The sequence below is a fragment of the Cynara cardunculus genome, assembly GCF_001531365.2.
Source record: "Cynara cardunculus var. scolymus isolate 2C chromosome LG 9, CcrdV1, whole genome shotgun sequence".
Classification (NCBI taxonomy): domain Eukaryota; kingdom Viridiplantae; phylum Streptophyta; class Magnoliopsida; order Asterales; family Asteraceae; genus Cynara; species Cynara cardunculus.
This window is the reverse complement of record NC_037536.1, coordinates 7,104,238-7,130,850: the sequence shown is the minus strand read 5'-3', so window position 1 is coordinate 7,130,850 and position 26,613 is coordinate 7,104,238. Positions and strand designations below refer to the sequence as shown.

General features: G+C 35.2%; 1 protein-coding gene across 1 annotated transcript; it reads left to right on the top strand.

Annotated features, from left to right (window-relative positions):
* Positions 1-7,087: 7,087 nt before the first annotated feature.
* Positions 7,088-9,135, top strand: LOC112517720 (probable mediator of RNA polymerase II transcription subunit 37c). The gene is made up of 3 exons (XM_025125103.1): positions 7,088-7,286; positions 7,462-7,576; positions 7,608-9,135. Exons 1-3 carry the CDS (start codon positions 7,088-7,090, stop codon positions 9,133-9,135), a joined length of 1,842 nt encoding a protein of 613 aa, XP_024980871.1.
* The last annotated feature ends 17,478 nt before the right edge of the window (positions 9,136-26,613 follow it).

The following is a 26,613-nucleotide window of genomic DNA, read 5'->3' as shown; positions in this document are numbered from 1 at the left end:
ATGATCGCTGGAACTGAAATTACAGATACATAAATACATCGAAAGGAAAAAGGGATTATCAACAAATCAATGAGAGAGAGGATCAACAGACCCCCTATATGGTATGTGAGAATTCTCCCATCTGTTAATTTATATGTGACCTGTGATAATTCCAAGTTAGCAAAAAGAGCTCTAATTAAAAGAATAGAAACAATCTTTATAAAGCAAAAACAAAATAACAAATAGAAACAATCTTTATAAAGCAAAAACAAAATAACATCATGATCCTTAAGGCCCAACCTACTTTAAAAACAGGTAATGTTAGTTGGGTGTTGGTGTTTTTCGATCTTTATCTCGAGTTTTGTAATATGCAGAGAGCTTTACGTCGTGCATGTTTAGTCACCACCTCATTTAAATGATTAAGCTGATGAAACAATCAATCTCCAACAAGAGCAGATTTATGGAGCTATGGAGCCAAATTTACCAGATCAGCTAGTAAACAAATAAAAATAAATTAAGGTGAAGCACTTTTTAGTCAATTACAAGCCCCTTGTTGATATAGCAATGGCATGGGAAACAAGTCTAACATGATGTTCATAAACATACCAACTGGGCAATATATCAAGCGATTTATTGAGCTACACAACTTAGTACAAACATATACTATTAAGTTTTTAACTTAGCTCCAACAACAGCAGATTTATGGAGCTATGTAAATACATAACTTTATCAAGCTAGAAGCATCAAACCGAAATCCACAAAATGAACATAAGAGAAAGCAACTTGGAAAAAACATGGTACCCTACCAAAAGTCAGAAATGCACAAGGCTTTGTATCTTCTTAGGTTCAAAACAGAACAATTGTAGATTAAAAGTTAGACCTGCCAATGTCGCATGCAACAAACAATCACCTGTATGCTTCTAAGAGATACATGAGAAATTTAAATTCTCACAATTTGCAGCAACGGTCAAATGATCGAACACGTCCTATAAGCTTTTTATTATTTCTGTAGTTGATCAATAGCACAAAATTGACATCGGTAATTTAACACGATCAAGGTGCAGGTAAAAAAAGCAACTCACCCTATCATGTTTATGAGCAAACAAGGAATATTCAACTGGCGTGATTCTGCTTAAACTCAGCTTCCACCCCCTTTCACTCACAAAAATATATAAACACATTTATTGGTCGTTTTGTTGCAGAGCATCGGCTCTTCCAAGCTATAATCTCTCATATTAATCACATTACATGGTAATTTAAGCTGTTTGAGATGTGTATTGAAAGAAGGGGAAGAATTTTTTAATTTTTCTAGATCAAGAACACTGAAGTATGAGAGACTTATGGATCAAAATATAGGATACTATCAATGACAGATCCTTATTGACCGCTAAACAATGAAGAACACACAAATAAGATGAAGAAAAAAAAAATTCTTTTCATGTACCTTGCGTTTGATTCTTAGAAGAACTTGCAAAATTTCTTTTCTTTGACCATAACCTGATCTTGGAAACATAATAACTATATGTGTTTGTGCTAACATAAACCAACTATTAATGATAAACATAATATCACATATTTTCATCGTGATAAGTTTGAAGACGAAGCACACTTCTTATTCAACATGCATTAAAAGGCTTACAGTAGATTAACACAAACCATGGTTATGGACTATGCACCTTTCTTGGTAAGGGTCCTAAATATATATACTAGGCAACTGGGATAAATTAGTATACAAAAGAAAATTGGACAAAATGAAAGCCGCCTCACCTCATACACCAAAAGCAAAACTAACATAAATTTTGATAGAAATAGTCCATATATGAGAGCAAGAGTGGTAGATCACAGATCTATGGCAAAAACCAAGACGAACTGAACCATCACCATCTTGAGCAGCCATCCAGTTTTAGTTTTATGCCATTTATATTCCTTATTTTATTGATGACAACTGTAAAAGCAGACTAAATGGAACAAGTATTTTCAAAATCTCGTATATAAAATTCTTGAAAGGAAGTGACGAAAATTTTAATTTGAAGTTAATCTATTAAAATCGTCCATGATTGATCCGGAAGAGTGGGAGTTCCAATATGCAAAAGTCTACAATCATCTTATGTTCTTTTGAACTCCCAGATATCAATGAAAAATTAATAATAACAAAATTATATGAAATTTTTGAAGAGTAACCAAAATCATTAGAACAGAAGGAGATCATAAGGAACAAACTGAACGAATTAGGTTAAATATTAAGATTATAGATCGAAAGCAAATACTAATCATATCAAACTAGTTGTCTACCTGTGCAATGCGGCGGGATGTAAAGATTCTATCAGGATATATTCAACTTTTAAATATCATTTTTTTGCAAAATATCTTTGAAATAGTACGGGGTTCACATCTCTATCAAAATCTAAAAATGAAAAATTAATGCAATTTCTCATTCAGAAAGTCTAAAATTTATGTTTAAACAAAATAGAAATTAGAATCATTCTTTAATCGTACGCAATCATCATTTAAAATTTCTTGATACACCACATTTGATGTGTAGACTTCTTCGATTGGACTTTTTGATAGGTTTTACTAATACCTTTGTATTATCACGTGATATCCCTATGGACAACGCCACGTAAAGTTGGCCGTGCGAGAATACTGATTTTGGTAGACAAACACTTACCATCGGAATTGTCTGTCCTTGAGCTTTATTGATTGTCATGGCAAAACACGAATGGGTAATTGTTTTCTCTTTAATTTAAAGGAAAACATGTCATCTTCAGACGGACATAGATGAATCCTTGGTAAAAATAACCTCTTACCAACATGCTGACCAATAACTATTTCTGCATCGATAACATTCTGCTGAAAACCTCTGCATATCAACCTCGTGCTGTTACAACAATCCATTTGAGGGGTCGATATTCCACAATAATATTATCGAACATCCAATTTTAAGCCAGAGGTAATGAGGGGGCAAACCGCTAACAGTTAGTGAGTTTAAGAATTCAATCGGATATAAGTTATCCTTATCATCTTCTGCTTTGTCAAAATTATAGTAAGTTTTTTCCTCTTAGTAGAATCTTCCGATCAACTGATCATTAATTTTGTCGACATGCTCATTTTTAGTTGTTAATATCGCCATCGAAATGATATAATCTGAAGTAGTCTCGCAGGTTTGAAGAAAAGAAAAGATTGCATCAATCAAAGCATCATTCGATTCATTTTTATTGGTGTACGGAATGGCCATGTCATCAGGTATGCGAATAAAGTTTTCGTCTACTGATTCTTCATCTCCATCGTCGACATGTAACAGAAAATCCAAAAACCATGATCAATAAGTGCTCTCATATTGATCGTTAATCGCAACTTTTTAATCGAAGACCAAATAGATGACATCCGTAGGCTAGAATCTACGATCTGTGCTCGAGTGCAATGTCTCATTACTGTCAACACTTGTCTAAAATCACCTCCCATAATCATTATTTTCCCACCAAATGGGAGTCTCACCCCAGTGATGTCTTGCATTGTTCTATCTAGTGCCTCTACTACCTGCCTCTTTGCCATTGATGCTTCATCCTAGATGATTATTTTTGCAGCTCGGAGTAGTTGAGCAGTTCTGCTTTGTTTTTTTATATTGCACACCGAATTATTAGTAAGAGTAAGGGGAATCTTGAATCGAGAGTGAACTGTTTTTCCCCAAGCATTTTATTAGCAGCAGCACTGGATGAAGCGGTTGCGAGAGCAATAAGTCCATGGGAATGAACATTAGCTAGCAAAGCTTTATACAAAAATGATTTCCCAGTTCCACCTGGCCCATCTACAAAAAACGCACCTGGACAATTATTATCTACATGTCTCATGATCTCATCTAATCATGTTTCTGGTCAGAGTTTAGAAAGTTTTGGGCATGTAAGTCTTCGTCTTGTACAATTATGGAGTACTCCTCTTGTACCTGATGTAATCCTCGTGATTCTAAATTGACAGCTGCATTTATACTTGGAAGATCAAAATCATCGAGGTTCTTACCCATAGATTGTAAAAAGACTGCGATGTCTGTATGAATCATATTTTGGACTCCCTCAACATTTTTCGTAGTGTCATCTATAATCTTTAGAGAGTGAATCATAATGTTTATCCCATAACTTGCGAACATCTCCCGACTCACAATAAATCAAGATCGTCTCGAATAATCGTCTAAGAGCATTGGGAAACTGAAATAAGGAGGCATCAGCAAGACAATGCCATAAATTATCGTCGGTCTCTATTAACACTCTCTCAAGAGCTGCTTTTCGAAATATCGGATGTAATATGCTATTAACCGTGTAAAGATCTTCAAAGCACGTGGGCCCACTAATATGAGACAGAAGTAGGCGTAGATAATATCGTTCTCCTTCGGCAGACTTAGCATAAACCTGTCGTTCTCTCATTGATAATTGTTTTCAACGATTCCATTTACGTGAACTGGCATTACATGTGTAAAGTTTCATAAAATCTTTGTATAAATATTGTTTCGCAATCATATCTGTTTTATTCCTCTCAAAAAATGAGGTCAACATTGAGTTCTTATCCCTCTCTCTATCAACAATAACTGTCATTATATCATTCTCTCTAAACCTAACCAACTGCTTATTCGGAAGATGGACTTGCAAAGCCATCACATAAGGGTAGATTTAAGAAAGTGTAAAGCTAAAAATCCGCCAAATCGCTTCAGGTGGCGAAACATATCGTGCATCTTGAAATCTCTTTATGTCGTTAACAATGACCTCTTGTCTATCAGGATTCACATGAATAACCTGTTTGTCATGACCCTTATAAACAAACTTGACGACATATTTCATAGATATTATAATTGAGCAAACCTCAACATTGATGTGACAGTATATGGGACCACCCATCTATTATCAAGGATATTTCTTAGTCTCAACTACATTGTTTAGGCTCTTATTATAACAATGCCTGTTGCATAGAAATCCTATATTTTTATTGAGTACTAAATGTAAACACATTCTCAATTTACTTATATTTTTCCCTTAGAGTTGATAATTAATGCTTTTGGTTCATTATTTATTTTGTAGTTTGTTGTGGATATGAAGTATAACCTGGACCAACTTATATCCAAGCTTTTAATTTGTATTTTCTGTTGGCAACTAAAGATTTTCCAAACCTTAGGGAAGCAAAAACATAAACATAAACCTACGATATTTAGATATTGGTGTTAGCCCACATCTATTCTTTCTTGGTTCTACCTTGGACTGCTTGCCACCCCTGTTGTTTCTTATCTTAAGTCTTAACTTATCACTGACCCCTTGTGAACAAAGTCAGAGCTTCGACTAGCTTTTTGGGATAAGAATCACCAGTACTTTGTTATGACTCATGACTTTGCATTTTGTAAAAACAATCTTTCCTTTAGTGGTATGTATGATGAAGTAAAAATAGCTCCTGGTGTAAAGTGGATAAGCTTCAGTCATTGTGGGTTCATAGTAGAATATGATGTTTGGCCTTCAATCCACAATTGTGCCATCTTATTAATCCCTCTTAGCCGGCTTTTTGGTAGATGTAATTTAATGAAGGAAGATGCTAAATTAGGTATTGAACATAATTCCTGGAATTTTGTGGGTTCTCCATTTTTACAAATGTTGCAGGACCATCCCACAAGAGTTGAGTTAGATGAACAACTACCCCGATGATAAATCTGATTTCTTTGTAGAAGTTGAGATGAAAAGTACATAACAAATAAGGCATTCTTGGTTTCAAACAAAAATAAGATGGAGCAGAAGATTTATTACCCTCTTGAATCTTTTCCAACTATTGGCCATCTATTGTCGATTCCATTGCAATAACGTTATGAGGCTTTGATTATGGCTAATCTGGATATCATATTGTTCAATTATCAACATAAGCTAGTGGTAAAATCAGTTTAATAAGGTGATTGTCTTGGGAAAAAAGTGCATGTCCAAGGGGATCTCGTATGGTGGGTACTGTGAGTCTGTAACTATCTTATTATATTCAAGTTGCAGCAAAGTACTTATGCTTTAGTTACATCCTCTTAAGCATATCATTTAGTCAATTTTACCTAATTTTATTTTCCTTTTTAGTTTTTGAGATACGGGTTTCTGTATAAGTTAACCGTGTACATATTTAGAGATACGGATGAACAGAAACAGAAAGGAGCGATGGAATCAAACAGAAACAAAAACAGAAAGGAGGAGCGAGTGTTTTTACCTGATTCGAACGACGGATGAACAAAAACAGAAACGGAAGATGAGCGATGGATGAACAATGGAAGGGGAGCGATGGATTGGTATATATGAGACGACAACGATGGTCTGAATCGTCATCTTGGGGAGATCAATCTGAATCGTCATCTTGGGAAGGTAAAAGCAAAACTGAGACGGTAGCGATGGATTGGGAAGGTAAAAGCAAAAGTGAACGATAGGAACCTAAAGAGATGAAACGACAGTAAGATTTTATTTTATTTTAATTAATTTATTTAAGATAAGATAAGACTTTTATTAAATTTGATTAATAAGGTAGTATAGATGTATACGAAAAAAGAACCTGATCATGTGAGCGGTACCTCGGTAGCTGGAATCGACATTTGAGTATGAATCGTTTCGTGGGAGCCGATGCATTTTTTGGGAGCGGCAATAGCATTTAGTGTAGGAAGGGGGAAGCGCAACTGAATCAACGGGTTGTACTTTATGCATAAATACTTGTAATTAAGAGTTTTTTTGTAATACTTCGTGCTTCATATGTGGTTTTTAAGACTTTATATATGCATCAAATAATACTTTATGCATTTAAAATTGTATTTAAGACTTTTCTTAGATCTGATTTATAAGGTAGTATAGATATACATCAAATAGTAGTACCTTATGCATTTATAATTGTATTTAAGACTTTGGTTTACAAGGTAGTATAGAAAATGATCATTATTTTTTAAAAAATTTGAATTTACTTCTGCTTTGAGAATTTGAAGCGTTTGATTCCAAAATTTTCATTACCACAAATGTTGGGTAGGAAAATGAAAAGACAATGGTCGTTTATATAAACCAGTTTGCTGGAAATGAATCAATCCATCGGTCACCCCTTCAAGTTTTATTTGCTCCGAGCAATATATATGGCGTTTACGGTTGGCATTGATCTTGGAACTACATACTCATGTGTTGCAGTTTGGAGACACAATGGCGTAGAAATCATACTCAACGAACAGGGAAACAGAACTACACCTTCTTGTGTTGCTTTCACCGATTTCGAACGCTTTATTGGTGATGCCGCCAAAAACCAGATAGCCGTGAATCCGATCAATACCGTTTTTGGTAAGTCCATCATGAACTGAATAATGGGTGTATTTTGTAAAGATTTAGGATTATGGATGATAATGTTATTTTATATATGCTATCTTTTCTTTTACAACAGAAGACATTGAATAATGGGTAAAGATTTAGGAGTACAGATGATGATTTAGTTGTTTCTAACGTTTTATTTTTTCAGATGCCAAGCGGTTTATTGGAAGGAGATACAGTGATGAGACGGTGCAGGCTGACAAGAACTTGTATCCTTTCAAGATTGTGGAAGGACTTGGTGACAAGCCAATGATCTCGGTTACATACAAAGGGGAAGAAAAGGATCTCGGTTACATACAAAGGGGAAGAAAAGCGTTTTTCAGCAGAAGAAATTTCATCTATGGTTCTTTCCAAGATGAAGGAGATATCTTCGTCTTATCTTGGCACAACTGTTGAAAATGCAGTAATTACAGTTCCAGCTTATTTTAATGATTGGCAGCGCCAGGCAACAAAAGATGCTGGCATGGTTGCTGGGCTAAATGTTTTACGCATTATTAATGAGCCTACAGCAGCTGCAATTGCATATGGTTTGGTGAACAAAGATGATATATCGACTCAGGAGATAAATGTTGTTATCTTTGATTTGGGTGGGGGTACATTTGATGTGTCTCTTGTAACTATTTCCGATGGTGTATTTGAGGTCAAAGCCACGGCTGGTGACAGTCGTTTGGGTGGTGAGGACTTCGATAATGCACTAGTGACCCACTTTGTTGAGTTGTTCAAGAGGAAACACAAGAAGGACTTGAATCAAAATCCCAAGGCATTAGGGAGATTGAGGATTGCTTGTGAGAGAGCAAAGAGGATTCTTTCATCAACTACTCGGACATCTATTAATATTGATTGCTTGTATGATGCTCATGATTTTTCGAGCGTGATCACTCGGGCGAAATTTGAAGAGATAAATATGAATTTTTTCAAAAAGTGTGTAACAACTGCAGGTAAGTGTTTGAGTGATGCAAACATGGATAAGAAGAATGTCGATAAAGTGGTTCTTGTTGGTGGCTCCACTAGGATTCCTAAAATACAACAAATGTTGCAAGATTTCTTTGATGGGGTCGAGCTATGCAAGAGCATCAATGCGGATGAAGCTGTTGCGTATGGTGCAGCTGTTCTTGGAGCCAAGTTGAGTGGCGAGGGTGACGAAACAGTGCTAGATCTGCAGTTGTTGGATGTGACTCCTCTCTCACTTGGTATTCAAACGCGTGGTAAAATCATGACTGTTCTGATTCCAAGGAACACTCCAATACCCACAAAGATAGAAAAGGTTTTTTCAACCTCATCCGACAACCAAACTTCTGTTTTGGTTCGAGTATATCAGGGTGAGAGGACAAGGTGTAAGGACAACTGTTTACTTGGTCAGTTTAAGCTTTGTGACATACCAATGGCTCCAAAGTTTAAATCCCTCGTTAATGTTTGCTTTGACATTGATGCCAATGGTATCTTGAGCGTGTCAGCTCGTGAAATGGCAAGTGGTCAGAGTAACAAGATTGCAATCATCAATGATAGAAGTTTGTCAAAAGAGGAAATTGAAAAGATGGTGAAAGATGCTGAGAAATTTCGAGTTGAAGACCAAGAGCATGCAAAGAAGGTAGATGCCTACATTGGTTTGCAGCAATATGCTTACTGCATGAAAAACAAAATCAAGGGTCCATCGGTGATTTCTAGGCTGCAGTATCAAGACTTGAAGAAATTGGAGAGTTCGATTGACCTGGCTATTATTTGGCTTGATGCAAATCCTGATGCTGAGTTCCTAGAGCTTGTAAAGCTGAAAGATCTTTTGGAAACTGTATTCAACCCCTTCATTGGTCAGTTATATGAGTAGAATACATTTTTATTGTGATCATGTTAAAATGCGTAGCACTGTTCAACTAAGTATATGTCTTTTGGCCAAGTTATTATAATTTCTGTTTGTGGATTGGGTTGGGTTTTGTTTTAGATGATGAAATTAGGAGAGTATCAGATTAATCCTTGTATGTTTTTATCTCTTCTTAATTAATTTAATTCCGTCGTTCAAAAAGCGTCATTGCAAGAAAAATGGGCTCTAAAAGTTATAGCGACACTTCATCAAGATGAAAAGATGTGTTTTTTTAATAACTCCGTTTTGGATTCTATTATGGATGTGATTTACTGAATGTTGGTAATTGAAGCTTCCTTTGACAATGTCACAGCTACCTGATGTTGAAGGATCAAACAAAAATCAATGTCAACTTACAAGAACTCCTTACGGAAGACGCTTTATAAACGAGGTTTGCATCAAGTAAATGACCTCTGGTAATCTTCTTATTGTTATTTTTATGGTGGTTGATTTTATTCTCTAGAGTTCATGAACTAGGTATACACATGTTATTTTGGTGCTTTTTATTTCAGGTTCTAATGTTGACATATGATGACTCGATGAATCTGCGAAACATTTTGTGGTTAGCTCCTTTGCCGAGTAATTTTCCAGCGGTTGGTCTGCACCTTGTACCTCATTTAACCAATCTAATCGAGTGACAACACTCGGCTTTATCTTTGTGAATTGAAACTGCTTCTTTTGGCGACTAGCGGAAACTTCTGAAGCTTTAGTGTTGTATGCTTATCAGAATTTTCCCCGTGTGCATTCTTGAACTTGAACTTTCCTACAACTTATTAGGATATTTTTCACAACATCATAATTGGTCTGTGGTTAGTTCTTTACTTTTCATATCCGAGGTCTTGTGTTCAAGTCATGTATTGAATTTTTTTTCTTCAGAAACATAATAAATCTGAAATTAAAAGCTAAAAACTAAGAAAATGACATCTTAGGATTCGAGCTTGGGTCTAGTGTGGAAGAAAAGCCTTGCAAACCATACGGTACCAATGAAAACTTGTGTCGTTATTATATTTTCAAAATATATATTGGTGGCATACAACAATTCGTTTCAGTTGCACCTTTCATGAACCTAATTTTTTTACCCTTCAACAGAGGAAGAGTCGGTGGCACCAAGGTGGGCGCGTCCATGCTTCGTAGTGTGATATGTTCTAACTTATCATCCTTTATTCTGGAATCCTGTTAAACTCCTGTTTAAACATAGCATCTTGCTTTATTTATTTCCTACGAATGGGGAGTCAGGTTGTTTAGTTATTTCTGTAAGAGAGCTATTCTAATTTCCAACACATCCTGCATGCAATGTCTTCCCTTTATTAATGGAATATAGATGCATGTAGATGTGGTTCTTTTGTTCTTCAATGTTGTAGAAGGTCCTAACAACTATTTGGGATCTAAATCGGATAATAAGCGTGATCAACGAATTAACACCAACAACGGTTAAGAAGAATCCAATCACTACGCAATGAACATTCTACTATCGAAAGAAATAAAATAAGACGAGGATTTAATGTGGTTTCACTATCGATACGTCCACGGATAAGAAAAGTGTGATTCATCATATACTAATATCCAAAATAGGTTGGAAAGAGTTTTTACCAATTACAAAGATCAAATACTTAAATATCTTGACAAAACCCTAACACTAATAATCTTGGATCCATAAAGAAATAAATATCTTAAATAATACAAGTTTGGGAACATTGTTTAATGTTGTTGGGACCGATATTGAGTTGAGGTGGTTGATGCGTAAAGTTTTTCAAGCCAAACATGCTCATATCTTCGTAAGTCATATAATAAAAATATATTTATTATCGAGCATAAACCAATAAACGAGTTAATCGATCGCAAATTCAAGCCATTAGACGAGCATAAACTGATAAATGAGTTAATCGATCGTGAATTTAAGCCCTTAAACAAGTATCTAGCTCGATAATTCAAAAAATATTCGAGCTTGAGTCCTATTTTGAAAAACGTTATTCAAGTCAAGATAAAGTGTGGTATTATTTTTCCGGACCGAGTTTGAATAACCTATTACTCGATTTGCTTACACCCCTCGTCATGGCAGTAGGATGAGAAAGTTCAATTTATACCGTTCATTAAAATTAGGTAGTCAATATTATTTAAGGGACTATTCACTAAAAACGTGTGAGCAAAGGTTGATTAGGATAAGAGACCTGATTGAGATAAAAATGTCTGGTATAAAAAAATTCTTTATTACCAAAATGTTTTGAATTAAGTATTTTTCAAATTAAAATGACTATTATATCCTTATATAATAAAATTTCATTAGATAAATTTAAAATTATAACAAAAAACATTAAATATTATTTTTCAAAGATGATAAAATAATGATAAACCAAGTGCAATGGTAATATTTTTGTTATCAATAATTACTATAGGGCCCATATCAAACCTTTAAGATTTGATGTAACCACAATGGTAGTGTAAGATTGGTTTGAGTTTGATTCCAAAGGTTAAAAATACAAGGAGGTCTCATGTTCAAATTCAAGCAGGAATAAAAATCCCCTTATGTCCACGGAGGTTCAAATGCGGTGACTCCAGGATATCTGCAAAGTAGGTGATCTCCTTGGGATTAATCAGCTCGCATAGCGAGTTGGATATCCAAGTTAATAGAAAAAAAAAGATTGATGCATGCATGCAGCAACAAGAAAGGAAAAAGCTAGAGATTTGACAAAATCTAGACTTGTAACTTTAACTTTATTCCAAATACTTTTGATTTGTTACTTCTTCTTTCTCACGATTTACTCATGTGAAATCTCAATGTACGTTAACGGTGGAACTTCAGTTGAGGGGGATCTTTTCCCTTTTCTCCACTTTCTATTGCAGATATTGTTAGGATGGCTGGTACTGTCGTGATGTTGGCATAAAACGTCAATCTATGGCATCAGAATTGTTCACCCACATACAAAGAGGAAAGAAAAAACTATGGTTGAGAGGTAGGCTGACTAGAATCGTATAATAAAGAAGGCATAAGTGAGAAAACTTCATTTCTAACCTTGATAAGATATATTGCTATGTGTGACACTGGTTGGTAAGAACACGGTTAGCTATTGGAGAAAAAAAAAAGAGATTTGGTTAATAGTCTACTTCTTATATGTATTAAAGCTGTTTATCGGGTTAGAGCTAGCAAGAAGCAAGCAAACAACCCCTTGATGATATATGTGTTAAATAAACTTATTTCACATGATAAAATTATTGATATATCATTTTCACGAATTTAACCACGGTTTTAAATAAATATACATAACAAAAAAAAAATATGCTTGAATTAAGCTTGCTTTCTATTTTATCTTATTCTAAATATGTTTTGGAATGTATTTATTCTAATACAAATAATCATAGATACATATTTTTACTATATTATAAATATTTGATTAAAAGTTTAAGAAAATAATATATTAAACATTATCTAACGTTTATTAATATAAAATTTCTTAAATTTTAAGTTTACAAGTAATTGTTGCATATTTACTTAAAGTTAACTAATAAACACGTTCAAATACAAAATAATAAAATAATTAGTGAGTCATTTAAATATAACAAAATATTTTATTATTATCTTTATATAAAAAAAATATCATCCTTAAAATAAAAATATAAATGAAATCTTTATTTTTAAATCTAAAATGTAAAAAAACAATAATAATGGCTTGAATTAAACAAATTATTCCAATTTTTTTTATTTGATATCAATCTAATTTTATTACAATCTTTTTAAGGTCTTCAAATTAACAAAATAAATTACCTATCATCTATAGTTTTTATTAGTTTAAAAATGAAGTTTTAAAAAAAAAAAAGTTACTTAAGTTTTAATACAAAATCTTACATGTTCTTGCATTTTACATGTACACAAGTACTTCAACAATAATCAATATATATAAAGTTGATTAATCATAATTATTAATTTTTTAATAATTATGAGAGATTGATTAATATTTTTTATTGTGCATGGTGTTAATTATAGATATTATCATCTTCATTATATTATTTTTAAATAAATACATGAAACAATTTCATTAAAATTTCATAAGTGTCATATGAAACAATTTCATAATCATATATGAAACAACTTCATCTAGAAAAATATTATATGAAACAATTTCATAATATGCAACAATTTCATTAAATAAAATCATTAAATTAAATAATAAAAATGACTAATAATGATGGTTTGTACAGTTTGTACAAATATGAGTGGTTTGTATTTGATCACTTCTCTCTATATATAATATGTATTAATCACACACACACACATATTACATATATATAACAAGATTTTATTTGACATGTATTTATTATTTGATTTCATATATTATTTACACTAAAAATCATGCATGCATTGGGTAGTTATCATATTTGATATAAAATTTATTAGGGTGGCAACAAAATAATTTTTTCAAACACTTATTTTGATGATGACAACATGTTGTCACCTGTTCGTCAAAGTGAACACCTTAGCAAGCGTGGGCCAAGGATAATGCCAAGCTAGACACATCATGATGGTTCTCTTGTCCATAACACACATCATGATGGTTCACTGTCCATAACACACATCATGATGGTTCTCTTGTCCATAACACTAGAAGTTTTAATCAGAGCTTTCATTTTCATAAAAGACTAAATCATATGACTAATTAACAATTGGACTTTCACAACAACTCGTGGCGATTGGTTATTTAAGCGTCGGTGGATGGGGAGTTGGATGATTGTCGTCCCCAGATGAACGAGTATAAGGATGTGACACTTTCATGGTTATCCTTAAAATCATTTTCGTCACCAACTCTTTCTCCTCCTTTTCGTCTCCCACTAACTTAGAGGTTGTTTGATAGAAACCGAATGATTAGATGGTTTTAGAGGTTGTTTCATAGAAACCGAATGATTAGATGGTTAGAATGATTAAAAGATGCTACGTGATTTAATAAGAAATAAAAAATGACTCTTTGGTAAATGTTTTGAACAAACAAATGACGAAAACTTACTATTTTAACGTTATGTATGATTTAGTACCAAATAAGATGTAATTTGTTTGGTAAATGTTTAAAATTAAATTAACGTACTACGTGGATTTTAATTGAGGGTGAACTTGTGCTCCTTAAGATTATCTACTGGTATTTGAAATACAAGCTTTCATCAAAACAGAAGCAAACAAATTCATGGTTATTACTTGTTTAAATGTTAGAGGGTTCCTCTTTCTTTTGAACCAAAGAATGGAACAAACAATGTAGAAACAACAATCAAACCATCAAAACAAGAAGGAATGATCATGTTGAGCACAAAAAATCAACATATAGGAATCCACGATGTGAGAAGAGGACTCGATGAAATACCTGCAGATGTGAGAAGTAAAAAGAACTCAGCGCCATCAAGCCAAAATAGAAAATGAGCTGCCAAAACAAAAAACCAACAACTAAATCATTGAACATAAACCAAATTCCTAAGCCACCTAACGAAACTCTTGAGATTTAAGACAATTCTATGATCCTAAATGTTCGAAAGATAACAACTCCCGTCACAGATAAGGTCTTATTTAAAATTTTAACATTCAAGACCATATTAGAAAGCTATCTGCAACACTTACTTAAAACACATAAATTTTGAAGAGGTCAAGGACGTGCTCATAAGTGATAGAATGTATGGTTGATTGACCTATATATTGAATCTCCCTTGCACTTTGATCCAAACCAGCCCCAATAACTAAGCGCCTCCCTAGCTACCTTCTCCATCGACCCAATCATCAAAAGGCAACAATATTATTCTTCCTTGCATCCACCTTTGATTTTTGTAGGGGATTCTTTAACTCTATCTACAAAATTCAATCTCTTTTGCAAGGCTTTAGCCTTGACATTGAAGTAGCAACCATTTTACATTTTCTTTTAAGCATTTCATCAAATAGGTAGTATACGAATCTTGAAGTACAAATTTGATAAAAAGAACACCCAAACGAACAAAAATCAAAAGTGAAGATATGTAGACGAATGGTTCCAGTTTTCAGAATGATGCCAATTTGTGCTCATGAAAATGGTACCAACTGAACCTGAATCAGAAATGATGACATACAAATCGAAAAGGGAAACCTGATTCCGGTGCGTAATAGATTAGAGCAATGAAGAACAAATAGTTTTTGTATGATTGCAGGAGACGAAATCGAATGAGACAAGGGTAACTGTGAAAATGTGGTGTCTCTAAATGATATACTTGTGCCTGATAGGTGGGTTTATACCCCTCTAAATCTAACCACAAGTATACGTTGTTGAATCAAGTAATAAGTACGTAAGTACGAGTATCGAACCACATAACTAGGTAGTGAGTACCACAATTACTATGAGCACTATTAACTGGATGATCAAAACTTGATAACTTGAATTGAAAAGTAAGCAACTAATTGAACTAAAGAAGATCCAGGAATACTTCAGTAAACAAAACACTGAAAACTTTATCATGCTAAAAGCAGTTGGGAGTTAGAGCCCTAATGGGTTTCACAAAGAACTCTTCAAATGCAATAGCTATGAGATTATTCCCAATGAATGAATACACAATCACAAAGCTTACAGTTACTTCCTCTCGAGTTATAACTGAATTATTCTTGAAATGGGTATATATTATCTCTCGATCTCACATAAAGCTCAAGAATTCATTAAAAACAAGATTACCAAACAATACCAAGGTTTAATTGGTACAGATCTCTATCCAAGTTCTCATCTTAGGCACATGAATTATAAATCCAGTTATAAAATTATTTCTCTCAAAATTAATTCAAAACACATAGATTAATTGCAAGTTGATCAAGCTCACAAGGACATTAAATACAAACTCATTTACTTCATTAATTGAAAAGTCTAACAAAAATCATATGATACGTGTTCATATGCTTACAACCCAAAAGTAATCCAACCCCCAACATCTAGGGATTAGTTCATGTTGGGGGTGGTAGGAAACACAACATAAATGGAAGAACTAAAAGGTTTAGACATGGTTCTCAAAAAATTCTGAAACACAATTAAAACCCTCTTTATATGAAGAGTCCACCAGCAATCAATAAATATCGCGTTAGATCTTTATTCCCAATGTCAATTTCTATGTTTTGCAGCTCTAAAACCCTCCAAGAATCTGCCTCCAACTCCTAGCAGCCTCTCTTTTCCAATAATGTCCAACCCCATTTCAACCTTAGCTGGATAAGACATTTTGCACAACTCCAAAGAGTCCCATGGCTTCTCCCGCGACTTAGGCTGTGGGATTGGTCGCCCGTGTAAAAAGTGCCGCGATTTTGAGCCCGCGAGAAAGGTGGTGTAACTCACTGTTTTGTCCATATTTTATGATGTTCCGGCTTAAATTTCTTCAACAACACACCATGAGGTCCAAATTAGATCCCAACTCCAAGATTCTTAAAAAAGAACTTCATGAACCACAACACAAGACTTGGTGTCCTTCGATTCTATTTTTAAGATTAATTTATGTTCAAAACTCAAAAGAGTTGTTAAAAATATGTCTAATTCACATGGAAATTAGCGAAAACCACTTGGAAAGTGGTATAAGAATAACGTCAGGGATGACGTTATCAGTGCCTTAATGAATGAAGAATCCATAGGTGTTTGGAACGATTAAGAGGTCACTAAAAATTTACCAAACATGTATAACATCTAAGTGATTCAAAGCTAAACTATGAATAACATCATTCACATTTAAATGAACAACCCCTCAATGTCCTATGTCATGTTAAGTATTAAAGTGTATATTAAAATTTAATCAATGACATTACCTAAAATAAAAACGGTGGATTCGATAATGTTGGATTATATCGATGACAAATCTTTCCAATAGTTTGTCTACACAAAATGAAGAAATAGAAACACCATACTGTTTGTCCTTCTACCAGCACCATCACAAACTAACCCACACCTCAGACAAAAACCCCTAACCTCACACAAAAACCTCGCCTGAATCTTTTCTAATAATCGGGTTTTAGATAATGATATGGAGATGGATTTCAGTATCGTGGCTCTAGAAATGGTGGGAGTAGACTACAACAATTGTGGTATGGATTTCGAGGAATGTAGATGGATCCACTTGCTTATGGCTCCATGTTCAAACGTCTATATAGGGTTCATGGATTAAGTTTTGGATTTGGGTTTTAAGGTTTGAGGTTTGATGTTGAGTTTGATTTTGATCTTGATTTGGATTTTGATAGTAGATTTGGCTGTGGAGACGATGATCAAAGGTTTCTCCAGAGATGGTGATCGGAGGTTTCATCGACGATGATGATCAGAGGTTTCACCGAAGGCAATGATCAGAGATTTAGTCGATCAGAAGTAGTTTGTGGGTTTAAAACAAAAGGGTTGAATATGGCACATGACATGAATTTAGTGAACAATATATAAGATTTTTAAATTTTAACATAAAATGAGATATTAATAAAAAAAATTAAAATATCCTTCATTTAACAAATCAAAGTGGGCCTTTAGAGGAAGAGACCTAATCTGTGGCCTTTGCAAACCATGAGGACCATCTTGTATTTTTAAAATTGTATGGACAAAAAATGTTACAACTGAAGGCAATGGCATGCAGTAAAAGGGGTAAATGAGACAGCGTTTGCCAACAAACTCCCAACTCTGTCGAAGGTAGGAGTAACAACTTTGGGGGCGTGATGACATGCATGCTGATAAGCTAGTATGAGTATCTAATCGAAGGCCAAACAATGGGACTATAAGATATCCACCAGCCGACAGGTAAGCAGATGTGCTATAGGGTTTATGTTACATAATAAAATGATACTAATGTCTTTCTGTGGTGTACTTTTTAATTGTGCAGATTTCTAGACCCGTATGATGTTCGAGATGTCACTTCGATATTTAGGTCCTAGTTTCGTGGTCCATAGGTATAAGGATGCCCTTCAGGCTGATTGTGATTTAATGTTCGAGCAATTTCGGGTTTGTACATAAATGACTGCAAATTTAATGTTTAAAATTAATGTTTTTAACTTAATACAAATCATGTGTATGCAGGCATTGGATGTACTAGGTTATGATGCATGAGGCCATACCATGCACAATAGGTAAGGGGACTAGATGATGAGAAATGCTTATGGGAAACTTGACAGGCCTTGAGGTGGATGGGGTGATGTTTGACGGCCATGACTTCACTACCCTTAGGGAACACCACCCTTTGGATCCTAAAGCCATATTGGCTCTTGATGATTATTTAGGTATTACTTTTTTTTTAATATTTATATTATTTGTAATTAATTTGTTTTATTTTTATTTATGTGTTATGTTTTTAACAGGTGTGGGATATCGACCATTGAAGATCCTAGTCTAGAGCCGGCATGGCCAATAGGCGGCCCTGTTTAAGCGAGTTTCATCCAAGCTCACTGGGGGATCGATTAGTGCTACACATGATGGACACCAAACGATAAGTCTACAATTTTTGAATGTGTAAGATTTTCTTATCTACTAACAACTTAACTTTTCTATTGTACAGAGATACATGAGGCCGTGACGCCACGTCTTCTAAGGTGTTTGAGAGGATCCACTGCTTCAATAAAAAGTTCAATGAGGGTATGTTGGACTTGCCTAAAATGATTACTTTTTTTATTAACAATGGTTGTTTATAGTACATTTTAATAAATCTAGTGATATTATTAGTTTAGATTGCCATTGTTAGGCAAACATTATGCTAATTAGATAGGTTGTTTAAGATTGTGATTACCATAGGTAATTAGAAAACTATATTATGATGAAGAATCTAAATTCACTTTCTGGCCTCTTGTTGAAGCAACTCACTTAACCTTTGATTTGCTTAGCGAATAGTCTCTACAAACGGTCCTTACCCATCCATTCCAATAACTACTTCCTTGACCCTTAAATTTCCTCTAGAGCCAACCGACCATGCAACTGACATGTGGTACCATTATGGGTGGAAGGTTGGGTCTGAATTTCCCTTCGTGTTCACTTGGTGCTTTAGGTACCATTTTGGAATATTTCATAACGACCTTTCTACTACTAGCTTGTCCTGAACTTCTTTGATACCCTTCTGTTCACTTGAAACATGCATTACTTATCTTTCTTAGACACTACTCGCCTTAACCGTCCAACCAATTTGAATCTCCTCTATTCATCCACCTAACTCATTATCCTCAAAGACTTTGAATCTTTATTTGTTCTTCTTAGAGCACCATTTACATATGCAAAATTTCATATAGTTGGTTCATGTCGTTCATACCCATCAACTTATTTAACAACTCTTCATTATCTATACAAATTGTGAAAGCCTTTGGTATTTGACACATTCTAATTTGGTCTTCAACAACTATCTTTGCTACCTTCATAAGTGACTTAAAATTTGTCATTTCCACACATCTCTGACGTCCCTCCTTAACCTTCCACAAAATGACCATTTCTCCTTGTTCACTAACAAATTGATGAGTCCAAAATCCATGTATCTCAATGGACTTACTTATGTACTATTGTACTTAATCTGATCCCGGTTCTAACCTCAAAACTTCAAATTTCTTTTTGACCACCTCAATTCTAGGACAAAATTCCCTTGTCATTAGTTCTTCTAATTGATCCTAAGAATTTATTTTCCTTGGGCTTACTATTATTGCTTTCTTAGTTTTCCACTGAGGTGGAGATATACCTTTAAATGTGGCCACCACAAACTAGGCCTTATAGTTCGAAGAACACTCCCATTGGCTGAAACAATTCTCTATCAAATTGAACCAGTTTCTACCAATCACTCTTCTCCATTGAAGTTTTGAATGTACGACTTATGTAGGTTTTATAGCTACTCCCTTATCTTTTGGAACTACCAAGGTTCTCATTGATCCCCTTCACATGAACCATTATCTCGTGGTTCTTACTTCATTTCTCTAGCATACTAGCAATGATATTGGCTAGAGTGCTTTCGAGGGCCTTAATTATTATGCCTGCTAGTTCTAATCCATCAACTAAGTTGATATTTCAGCCTTCACCTTGATTGGAGTTTGTATCTGAATTACCTTGCTTCATAAAGGTTCAAATGTCACACCTATTTTAGATAACTGACATGCTCAGATAGGCTGTAGTATTCACCATATCATGACTTTCTGAAATCATTCTTGATTGATGCTCTCATTATCATGTCGAGATGGTAATTTAACTTTGGTCGCAACTTCTTATTACATTTTTACTCCTACATAACAATTTGGAGAACCACATGTTCAACGAATTTACAATTTAATTTTATCACCAAAAGCCAACGAAAGGAAAATATACTTGTAGCCATTTTTTCTTTTTATAAACTTACTACTTTGAATGTTAGACAACTAGCGTAACTTTAGTAATCTTTCACTGTTATTTTAGTAATTCCTGAACATTCCTCGAGATTGTGACAAAGGCATTACTGACCTTTATGCCATTCTCTTTACATGTATAGAGGACGACAAACTAGACGCCATCTCTTTTTGTTCCCAAGATAGAACTAATCCACATTTAACTCCTCATGTCATAACCATATTGAATAATTTAACAACGTTTTCTTTAAGATTTACAACACCCTTAGCATCTAGACTAACACTAGTTTCATGGTAACTCATACATCTTTCCTCATATTTGAATCCAAGAACCCTGTTACTATTATTATTCGTTGATTCACATGACCTGATCTTCTAATCTTTAGGTTGATCGAGAACCTAAGGGATAACCCCTACATGACCATACCTTGCATGTGTAAGTGATGGTTCCGTGAAACACCACAGACACAAACAACAATCAGGACCAAAAGCAAGTATACAAATAGTCCCAATATCGTCTTTCAAGTAATAAAAGTGGTACAAGTACCGGATATCGTCCACAGGGATCGTAGTAAAAGTTTAAAAGAAAGTAAGGTTAAGGAAATGATTTCAGAAGGCGATTTCGAAGACTTTGATTAGAACAGAGTTAACACAACTAAAAACAGGAGATAACAGAATATAAAGCAAGCTAGGGTGTATGACTTTCAGGGTGAGATGTGAAAATTACTTTTAGTCGACCAATGGTGTCAAAATGCTACAGCATGAAACCATGCTGACAGATTGCTACARCATGCAATCAGTAACAACTATTTTTACCAATTACTTTGAAGGTATTCCTCTCGGATTTCACCAATGCACTGATCTTACAGCTTTCAACCCATATCTCTATGAGGTATCCAGACCAGTGAAAGTAACAAATGGTGTCTTCAAAGTATATGGACAAACAAATCTCTTTGTTAAAAATCACCCTCTCGAGTGGATTCCCATATCATTCAACTTGACGTGATCTGAATGGTTCATCTCTGAATCCATTCCACTTTAACACTTCAGAGTGATCAACCCGTCGAGAATTAACAACTTAGAAAATACGGACAACAAATCTCTTTGTTAGTAACTCTCTCAAATCTACTTCCCATATCATCCAAGTTGACGTGCAAACATTGGCTCAGCTTAGAGTCAAATGCACTTTAACACTTTCAAAGTGATCAACCCGTCAAGAAGTGTCATTGGTTTTATAAAACTTGAAATGAAAAAGTAAAACATCGTTGTTACATRAAAGGGTCGACTATATTTTGGTTTAAAAACTCACCCTTTTCGTCATACATCCGAGCTAATAAAATTAGCTACTCATGACGAAAAGTAAATAACGAGAACTATAAATTGCGGTAAATAAAGACATAATGTAAATGCGGAAAGTAAATACGGAATATAAATGACGGAATAATAAGGATGCAGAAAGCGTAGTAAATAAATAACGGAAATAAAATGCAAGTAAGCGTAAATAAATTAAAGACGAAATGTAAATAACGATAATATAAATAAAGCAAGTAAATAAAGCGAGTAAATGAAAGCGATTAAAGAAACTTGAAATGCCAAAGGATTTATAATATTTAGAGAAAGAAACTTCTTCTCCAAGTAGTTGGGAGAACTACTTGAGAGAATAGTGGGAGAATGCAAGATGAGGTGTGTCCAAGAACTCCCAAATCAACCCCTATTTATACCAAGGGTGAAGTGGGGGTAAAAAGGTCTTTTCACCCATCCTAGTTACAAACTAAACTAAAAAAGTACTTAAAACAAACTACAAATTAGAAGTTAACTAAAATTAGTCTTGTTACATATCACTAATCAGTTCAAAATACAGCAGAATACAGCTTTAGAAAGCTTTCAAAAATCTTCCCAAAAGTCATGTCACTTCCCCAAGTCTCCTCCATCTTTCAGTCAAACGTCAGTTCATGCTACCACATTTCTACAGCATCAAACTGCTCCAATCTGTCCAAAATGAGATCAATTTAGGTCAATTTCCACAAAACACAGGTTCATCATTCATCTTAGCTTACAAACAGAGAAAGAAGATAAAATGACTCAATATTTGGGATATGAAAGTAAAATAACCTATCTACAAGAGAGTAAAAAGGTACTTTACGTACTAAATATTTAGTACGTATCACACCCCCAAACTTAAAGCGTTGCTTGTCCCCAAGCAACCAAAAGACAACTAAAAATGACTCAATTTTGAAAATTTGTAAGAAAATGCAGTAAGTGCATACACACATGTTGATTATGCCAAAATGCACCACATAGCTTTCATAAATCTCAAGTAAGTATGTACTAACTAACCATTAGTAAAAGCCATAAGCTAGCTCTATTTGCTCTTTGTTATGCTCAACACATCATACATCTAAGATTAATAGGACTTGGAAGTAACTGGTTTACTCTCATTTGGCTCATATTTTCCTCTCTTTGCCTTTTCTCTCCTTTATGCATCAACTTTGAATTGTTTTAATTTTTGGCACTTTTTGCTCTTTTGTTGAATGCATATACACCTGCCCCTATGGGACATTTGTGGTGTTTTTAGATCTCAAATATTTCATGTAAGCATTGTGCACTTTGTGCAACTTGATCTCTACTTTTGGCACTTTGTGCTCTGTTGCATAACTTTGATCCTTATGTTGGTACCCTCCCCCAAACTCAGATTTTTCAATGTCGTCATTGGAAGTATATAGGGGGCTGTTTATACAATGGCAACAAGTGGCTAGGATATTGAGAAAAGAACAAAGGGCCTACATCCTCTCTTAGTTGAGCATATGATGTGGATCAAAATGTGTTTCCAAGCAAAACAAGCTAGTTCTAGTGATACTAAGTGATTAGAAAGTGTAACTAAACTATAAGAATTATTTTAGCTATACAAGCATMTGGCAATTATAAGCATATGTGTTCTTTGCAAGAAAATAAACTAGAAAATGTAAAAGACAATCCCAGACTCAAGAAAAACAAAACAAGTTGATGTAAAATAAATAAAAGAAGCTAAAGAGAGAATGATAGAACCTGTCCTACTCCCTAGGAGTAGGTGAAGTGGGAATGCGGTTTTGTAACTTCTTGCACTCTTCTTTCAGCCTAGTGTTTTCTTCAAACAACCTTGCATTTTCGATTTTCAACTCCTTCAGCTTCTTGCCTAGCTTCTTGACTTGAGCATTAGATTTTGCCTCAAGTCCAACTTTTACCAGCCTAATATCTCCCCTCGTCTTCTTTTCGGCAGCCTTGACCTGCTCTACTAGTTCTCCCTTCAACCTCTCAATTCTGTCAAAGAACTCATTGCGTTGCTCTAACAAACTATCCATCAAACTATTATTCTGTGCAAGCATGTCTTGCATCAAACCTAACATGTCACCAGCCCCATTCATCCTATCTTTCTTCTCTCTTAACCTCGACACAGTTTTCATGTCTATTTTCCACTTTTCTCCTTGCTCTTTTACCATGTGGTCCTCACAGAATTGAGGAACACCATTCTCCACCAACAACTTTGAAATTAAACTAGGGAAATACATCTTCCCTCGGCTTCTGCCTGCACAAGTCCTTATACTCCTTTCAATTATCCTCCCAAAATTTATAGACTTTCCCATCACTAGACAATAAAGTAGTAACATCCTCTCCACCGAAACTGAACTGTCGTGTGTGGTGGGAGAAATGGAGTGCCTTAAAAAATTTATCCAAACATTCGCATTGGCCATAAGGTTATAGGCCTTGAAAGTCCGTAACATGAAGTTGGAGTGATCATCCCACACAGCCCCAGGTTTCCCTATTTCCTCAGCTACTTCATTCAAATCTTCCACAGTTGCATGCCTTACCATCCTAGAGTAATCGGTCTTCTTAGGGGGATCTAAGCCATAAATCCGATTGATTGCTTTTGAATTAAACATAAAGATTATCCCCCTAACAGCTATCTTGGATGTGCTATTGGATGCCAACTCAGCATAGAATTCTCTAATAAGAGTCAAGTTGTAAGAAGTTGGAACTATGCACATTTTCTCAATACCATGGGACTCTACCACCTCCCTTATAAACGCAAACTCTCTAATGCTCTGCCTATCAAAAACCTTATCTGGAAAGCCAACCCGGTTCTGAAATCTAGCATGCATTTTCTCAGCGGCTTTAGAGCTAAAACCATTATGGGGTCTTATTGGCCTAGGGATGGTGGCTGGCCTCTGGGCCATAGCCACTCTCTTTCTTTTGGGTCTGGAAGAATGCTGCTGTGATGCCGCAGCATCAGTCTTGTGCCTAGGTGACTCTACCACAGCCCGCTGAGACCTGGTTTTCTTTCTTGGTGGTTCTTCCTCAACTACTGCCTTTTTCTTCTTATCACAAGTTTTTACCAAACGTCTCTTCCTAGGCACTGTTTCAACAGGAATTTCATCGTCCTCTTCCCCAAAAAATTCCTCATTCAAATCAGGAATGGGGTCATGAGGAATAAACTGAGGTCTAACATCCTCCTCATCCGTGTCTTGCCCAGAAGCAGTCAAGAACAGAGGTGTTCTTTGTGTTTCGATTACAGTGATGTTGGCAAGACTACAAGTCTCACTATCCATTAAAATCTCCCCTGTTTGTGCCTTAGAAGCAGGGTCCTCTTCTTCCTCAGAATCTGAAGTGAAGAGGCCCTCAGGGGGAGTTCTATCGGATGAGGAGAGTACCTTATGAGAAGTTTCCAGTGTTGCTTTTGGAATCGGCATTGTTGAGGATTGCACCATATCTCGGATTTTCTTCAAGTGGTCAGTGAAGGGCACAATAGCGTCGGACGACACCATTTGTAAAGGGGGAACAATGATAGGCGATTCTGGTGAGTTGGGTTTGTCAGCGACAATAGCGGCAGTGGGTGGTGGTTGCACCGGCGACGGCGAGGTAGACGAGGAGTCTTCGTCAATGAGAAGGGTTGAAGTCTCACCCTTCCTCTTCTTTGATACTGGTAATCGCTTTCCTTTCCTTGGTGGTTGCCTTCGCGAAGATACAGACGGTCGTACGGCAGTAGCAGCGGCGGCGACAGGCGGGATTTGGCTAGGTGGTTGCTCCGGTGGCGGTGCGGCTGCATGCGTCGGAGACGGGTTACGTACGGATGCTCGTTTCATTCTTGCCATTGATCGCCGGAGAAGGTGATGGAAGGGGCGGTTATGCATCGACCAGTTTGAGGAGAAAATGGGAGGGAAAAGAGAGGGTAGAAGAAGTTTTTCGATTGGAAAGATGATGAGGGGTGTGTGATGTCATCCTTGGTAACATGCAAAGTGAGAGGAGTACTTGAGTGTGTAGGCTAAAGATGCTTTTCTATTCAAATCAGATATAAGCCTTTCAAACAAATGTCTTCTGTAATTAATTTTTGTGACCAACAATGTTTGAAAAGGTGGCTTCTDAAGTCTAATCACCTGCTACCTATGTACCCTCTTACTTACACCTTGTACAAAAATTAGCTGGAAAAAGGTAATGTCATTTCTTTAAAAATAAATTTTTAAGAATGTCATTTTGTATTTTTGTTTTAAAAATTTCCAGCTTTTTATACATTAAAGATTCTTTATGAAAGTCTAGGGTTTCCAGATGCTGTAGCAAGGCTTCAGATTCTTGGTGAATTGACATGACTGCAAAACACACAAAATTAAACATTGATATTATTATTGATATTGATAACTATAAAACAGAAACAAATTTAAATATTTACAAACACAAATTTTTGGACTTATAAGAAGTCCAAAATTTCGAAGCTTTTAGCAAGAGGTAAGAAAATTCACGGAGCCTAACTCTGGAATTTCTACCGGATCATGGAATAACTTCACTCTTTGACCGTTAACCTTGAACACAGAATTGTCCTCGGGATTGATTAGGTCAACTGCTCCATACGGATAAACTTTATGAATGAGGAARGGTCCAGACCAACGGGACTTGAACTTTCCAGGGAACAGTTTCAACCTAGAGTTAAACAAAAGAACTTTCTGACCAACTCTTAACTCCCGGTGCTGAATTCTTTTATCATGCCATTTTTTGGTTTTATCTTTATAAATTTTGGCATTTTCATAGGACAGATTCCTATGTTCCTCTAATTCACACAACTGAACTTTTCTTTTGCTGGCAGCCATATCTGGGCACATATTTAATTCCTTGATGGCCCAATATGCTTTGTGTTCAAG

Bases quoted from the DNA above. Each gene is read 5' to 3' on its own strand.
- LOC112517720 (XM_025125103.1), top strand. From the start codon at position 7,088: ATGGCGTTTACGGTTGGCATTGATCTTGGAACTACATACTCATGTGTT. The intron at 7,287-7,461 runs GTAAGTCCATCA...TTATTTTTTCAG, and splicing joins TCCGATCAATACCGTTTTTG to ATGCCAAGCGGTTTATTGGA. The intron at 7,577-7,607 runs ATACAAAGGGGA...GATCTCGGTTAC, and splicing joins AAGCCAATGATCTCGGTTAC to ATACAAAGGGGAAGAAAAGC.